The 6,101-nt window shown below is 36.2% G+C and overlaps 1 protein-coding gene across 1 annotated transcript; it reads right to left on the bottom strand.

Moving 5' to 3' along the window:
* Positions 1–2,407: 2,407 nt before the first annotated feature.
* On the bottom strand, positions 2,408–5,155 carry LOC142231110 (uncharacterized). The gene has a single exon (XM_075301730.1). The coding sequence runs from the start codon at positions 5,153–5,155 to the stop codon at positions 2,408–2,410; it is 2,748 nt and encodes a 915-aa protein (XP_075157845.1).
* Positions 5,156–6,101: the final 946 nt, after the last annotated feature.

Raw genomic sequence — 6,101 nt, 5'->3', positions numbered from 1 at the left:
AAGAGGGGCGATGTATGGAGTCGTGGACGTCAGCTAATGCTGGTAGAGAAATAATCGCTCAAGTGATAAGAATTGGAGGGACTCTTATACTGAATGAGTGTATGAAGTGGATGAGAGAAGCGTATGTGTGGTTTGGCGGGAAAAGGAGAATAGATTGCTGAGCGACAAATGAGAAATTAGAAATATGTATGGGTGTTGGAGAAGTGTAGAAGGATGAGGGAAGGGTACATCTGTAAAGCAAACAATTATCATTGGCATATCTTCATAGCAGAGCCATGTTAAACATTACAACAGGCTTCTGTTACGAGCATAGAATTTCATATTGGTGACCCAGTGAAACACGTGGGTTAGCATACATATGGACGATTTTGTTTTCTATTGAAGATTTAAGACTCACCACAATATCTTAGAAATTAAAAAATCTTCCTCTTCAATTTTTATACCTCGCCTCAGACATCAATAGCCTTGATTTTTAGCTTCTATGGTCTCCATACGCAGATTTTCCAATCAGGTTCACAATATTTCCTTTTTCATAAATTCTCAATATTTTCCCAATAGTAGAATGCTTGTTTCATCAAATTCAAATATATAACAATTGCTCCCTTTTTCTTTTCACTTTATAAAATTTGATTTCTCGAATATTTCATTCTAATATTTAACAAAGTTGTTACCACACCGAAATTCAAATTAGCAATGAAATATAGCAAAAGACGAAAACGTAAACTAACCTGTTTGGAGCGATGCTGGCGTTGAGTGGATGCTGTGGATTCTGTGGAGTTGATTTCTCTGAGAGCTCTTGTCACAGTGTTGTTGGAATCTGGCTCGAAGTGGACCAAAATGTTTGTATGCGGGAGTGCAGTCAACCTGTTGGAAGAGTATTTCTCGTGAGCCGAAACAAATTCCACTATTGCAATAATAGTTGGGATTTGTACTCCAGATGAGATTACAGGAAAGAAACAACCAATATCAAAACGATGGAATGGAAAAAAGAACAAAACGATTTGGTTTTAGATGGATGATATTATTAGGGATTTATTTCTTTTCTGAAACAACGCCTTACCAGTAGATATGATGATTTCAAACAGAGTAGTGTCACTTAAAATTATTGCGGAAGCTGTGGTTTTGACATGGCTTGACAGTTTTGTAGGTTTTTAGTTGTCATTTGTAATTATAATTTATCGATTTGTGTGGATTTGTATCTGGATAAGTAATTGGGTATTCTAAGAATCCCAGTAGGGATTTCAGTGTTGGAGAAATTAGTATTTTAGACGGGAAAAGCTTTTCAATTGTTTATGTGACATAAACAGTTGGTTTAGTTACACTTTTAGTTTTAAGGTGAAATCAAAAACAACAATAATGATTGAAGAATAAACCAACAATAACAAAACAAAAAAAATTATTTCTATAGAAAATTTTGTCAAAATTTTATTTCTATAGAAAATTTTTGTAAAAATGTTATTTCTATAGAAAATTTTGTCAAAATTTTATTTCTATAGCGGTGTTTTATATCCGCAGAAGTATAAAAAACCACCGATGAAAAATTATTGGTGTTCGATTGAAACAAGGATTGACCTCACGACCCTTTGTATGCAAGGCGGGCATTATTGTTGTTTTTGTTGGTTAAGCTACACTTGTAGTTTAGTCAACGTATGGTTTTAAGCTGAAATCAAAAACAACAATAATGATTGAAGAGTAAACCAACAATAACAAAACAAAAAAATATTTCTATAGAAAATTTTTGTAAAAATTTTATTTCTATAGAAAATTTTGTCAAAATTTTATTTCTATAGAAAATTTTGTCAAAGTTTTATTTTTATAGAAAATTTTGTAAAAATTTGATTTCTATAGCGGTGGTTTATATCCGCAGAAGAATATAAACCACCGATGAAAAATTATTGATGTTCGATTGAAACAAGGATTGACCTCACGACCCTTTGAATGCAAGGCGGGCATGTTAGTCACTATATCACAATATCTCCTCCTTTTCTCTTTTCAGACTACCTTTTTTGTGCATCGATGAGCTCTTGCACTTATTTGAACTCCATTCGCCATTCTCGCAATATGTTTAGCTTATGAGCAATAAAATACATATCAACCATCCTGAATATAAGTTATAAATCAGTCACTACATGCAGTGAAAAAATTTTGTCGTGAGGCCACAGATTTCATTTTCTCATTATTCCCTCTTTAATTTATTATATAAATAAAGAATTAAAGTTGAAATAAATCATTCATCTTGGTTTTGCGCAAATATAATTAAATATGTATTTTTGTTGGCAAAAAAAATTTTTAATCAATTTTTCTGCTACTCACTCTTCAGACTTGTGTACTCTGGTGTATATTTATTTTTGCCACATAATCACAAAAAGGATCAACATCAATTTATTTAAACTCTTGTGGTAAACCCTCAACAATGACACTTTAATGCATCGTCCACATACATGAAATTTCTAAGAATTTCGCTAGCCTTTGGATACTTATGTTGGACATCATCTGCCAATTGAAGCATGGTGCGAATTGCCAGATAAGGCGCACAATTGACTCCAAAAGTGACAGTTTTAAGTTCAAAATCCTCTAAAGGATTTTGAGGATTTTTTCTAAAAATAATTCGTTGAAAAGATCTTTGGCTGGGATTTACAAGAATTTGGCGATACATTTTGGTTATGTCGCCGTTGAAAACATACTGGAAAAGTCGCCAATTTAGGATGAGCACAATGAGCTCATTTTGTAAGATGGGACCTGTATGTAACACATCATTTAGGCTTACCCCATTGGAAGTTGGGGCCGAAGCATTAAATACCACTCGGACTTTGGTAGTAACACTTTCGGGCCTTATAACTGCATGATGTGGCAGATAATAGCACTTGGAGTAATTTGGAATTGAATTAGGGCTAACTAGACTCATATGATCTAGAGTCATATATTCCGCAAGGACGTTATCATATTCCTCCTTAAAAGCAGGAGTGCGGATTAGGCGGGCTTCGTTGCGAAAATATTGGGCCATGGCAATCTTTTTTGATTGGCCGAGATCAACATCATTCGGATAAGACTCCTTGAATGGAAGAGAAACAATGTATCTCCCTTCATTATTTCTTGTCGTCGTGCGGACATAAAAATCTTCGCAAAATTGATCCGAAGCGGAAATGAACTTTTTCCGAGGAAGATCTTCTATCTCCCAAAATCGTGAAATCTCTTTATCCAGTGAGATTTCACAGAAGTATGATACTATATTGGGAGAAATATCCCCGGAAGTATCTGGAATGGGTCCGGTCAATATCCATCCAAATATTGTTCCCTGAGCCATTAAGGATCCACAAATATCGCGCTTAAGGCCAGGAAGCATAATGGATGGTAAAATGTCCCCTCCTAAAAGGACATCAATTGTGGAACTTTCATAAAATCTAGGATCAGCGAAAGGAATGTTGGGAAGTTTCGAAAGTGATTCAATTTCAAAGGTCCTAGAGGGAAGATTTCCCGAAAGGTGTGGAACCACTAGTGCCGTAGTGAAAATTGCAATATTTTCATCCGTATTGGACCCTAATACAAAAGAACATTCTTTCTGTACAGCAGCCGACACAGTGTTATTCAATCCTGATATGTTGGCACTAGTGCGTCTAAATGGCAATTTCAAAATATTAAAAAGCTTTTGGGAAACAAAAGTTCCCTCGGATCCCGAATCGACCAAAGCTCGAGCAGTATATGTCAACCCACTGTGACAGATCTTCACCAAAGCAGTTCCTAACAAAACACCACGAGAGCTGGTCGAAAAGCATGAATGGACAGTTTCATTTCTAGAAGTGGACTGTATAGATGATGAAGTGGATGGAAAAACCGCTGCACTCGGATTGAGTTCGGTGCTATTAGGTTTTTCGTTTTGTGGCTTATGGAGTAGAGTGTTGTGCTTTTTGTTACAAAAGCGGCAAGAATATTTGCTGTTACAACTCTTGACTGTATGAACTTTAGAAAAACAATTTATGCACATACCATTAGCTTTAATTTCTGAAAATCGTTGACTCGGATCCATTTTTAAAAATTTTGGACACTTGCGAATGATATGGAATTCTTTGGGGCATAATGTGCATTTTGGTTCAGAAATATTATTCTGAAATGTTTTCACATTCGACGGATTTCCCCGATTAGTGGATTTTCCAGTTGGGAGCTTTAAACGATTCGTGGGATTCGGTTCCTGTTTCCGGATTTCGGACACTGACTCTAAAGTCTTATGACGATTTGTCAGAAATGTGTCCAATTCAGACCACTTAGGAATCGCTGTTTTATCCGACAGGGTCTGTTCCCACAACGTGAGCGTGGAATCGGGTAAACGATTGGAGCAAACAAAAGTAAAAATTGGGTCCCATGTTTCAATTTCGATGCCGTACTGTTTAAGCAGTGAGATACTAGAATTCATATCTCTTTGAAGCTTCTTCAAAGTGGCTCCAGATTCAGCAGTAATCACCGGAAGACTAAATAAGTTCTTGAGTTGTATGTTCACGAGAACTCTTTTATTCTCGTAACGAGCACAAAGACTCTTCCAAGCCATCTCGAAATTATCGTTAGTGAGGGGGAATTTACTAACGATGTCATGGGGCTCGCCTTGGGTCCTTCGGGTGAGGTGAAACAATTTTTCAACGGAGCTCAATCTAGGATTATTCAAACAAACAGCTTTGAATATATCCCGGAAAGTTGGCCAAGTTGAGAAGTCACCCTTAAAAGTTGGGATTTCGCACGGTGGCAACTTGAAGCCGTTCGGAGCTTCTGGAATTGGGATGTGTACCGCATGCGAAGTGACAGACTGAGGATTTGGATTCACCCTGGGTGAAAAGTGGTCAGATAAAATTTCTTTCAGTCGGGCATTGCAACGGCAGTATGTCGTGTATGCACTGCGATACTTCCCCTTGACGGTCTCTAATTCGGATGCTTTTTCCGGATTTATGCCCTCTTTACCCCCCTCTTGATCATCTTCATCATCACCGTCGGCCTCAATGTCCTGAAGGCACTGGTCATAGGAGAGCTTAATTTCCTCCCACAGTGCTTTCAGTTCTTCCATATGCGACTCGACTAAGTATGATGACGATAGAGGGGTGTTTTTATCATTAAGGTTGGCTTCAAATTCAACCAACCTGTCTGAAACACGGATAAATCGGTTAAGAGACATATTGAATCTAATGGACTGAGGTAATATTACAATCACGTAGTGGAGATAGAAGATCTTCAACCGTAAATTGTAAACGAATTCCCGAAACAAAAAATCTAGTATTTCATACACAGATTAATAGGATATCCCAAATTATGGACAATGTATGAATTTCAATGAAAATATATACCACCTATCGTATTGGTAGGATTAAAAAATATGGAAAAATTCTTACTATTTATTTAGTACTTATTAAATGATTTAAAACCATAATAAAGTATGATATTAAATCAGATAGGTACTAACGACAAAGGGTTTCGACAAAAAAAATTGTTATATTCGTGTTAAGTTATTCTCAAAAAATTCACAATGACAACTCATAAATTCTTTGGAAATAAATACAGTTTCCCGAACCCCATATAATTCACCAAAATTGTGCCCAAAACTAAAGAATAAACACGCTTCGACAACCCTACTTTATTTTTATGAAAGAATTTTACGTACTCAATAGATATTTTGTATCTATCGCATTCGATAAACAGAAATTACAAACACTTTTACCAAATCAACTGTTTTGTATGCAACCAAGGGTTCTCTGCATAGATCAAAAAATACATTCCACAAGAGTAAAGAGATAAAGAGAAAGTTTAAGAGAACGAGAGTACACCGATTACGCCCACACAGAAACAACCAAAATTGTACAAGTGATGAAGAGGTATAGTGGGCAGAAAAAAAAAATATGGAAAGGGGGGTCAGAGTACAACGAAAATATCTCTGAGAGTAATTGCGAACTTTGGTTAGCACACGTAAATAAAACCCAATGCGATTATGATGAGTATTAAACTGGCAGAATAAAGAAAAGGTAATTGTGGTAAGGTAATGCGATTATGATGAGTATTAAACTGGCAGAATAAAGAAAAGGTAATTGTGGGCAACGAGCGTTGGTATTCAAAAAGTTTACAGAGCA

Source organism: Haematobia irritans, chromosome 3 (assembly GCF_050003625.1).
Source record: "Haematobia irritans isolate KBUSLIRL chromosome 3, ASM5000362v1, whole genome shotgun sequence".
Lineage (NCBI taxonomy): Eukaryota > Metazoa > Arthropoda > Insecta > Diptera > Muscidae > Haematobia > Haematobia irritans.
Note: the sequence above shows the minus strand (reverse complement) of the source record. Positions and strands in the feature narration are given on the sequence as shown.

Coding starts and splice junctions, on each gene's coding strand:
- LOC142231110 (XM_075301730.1), bottom strand. CDS start 5,155: ATGTCTCTTAACCGATTTATCCGTGTTTCAGACAGGTTGGTTGAATTT.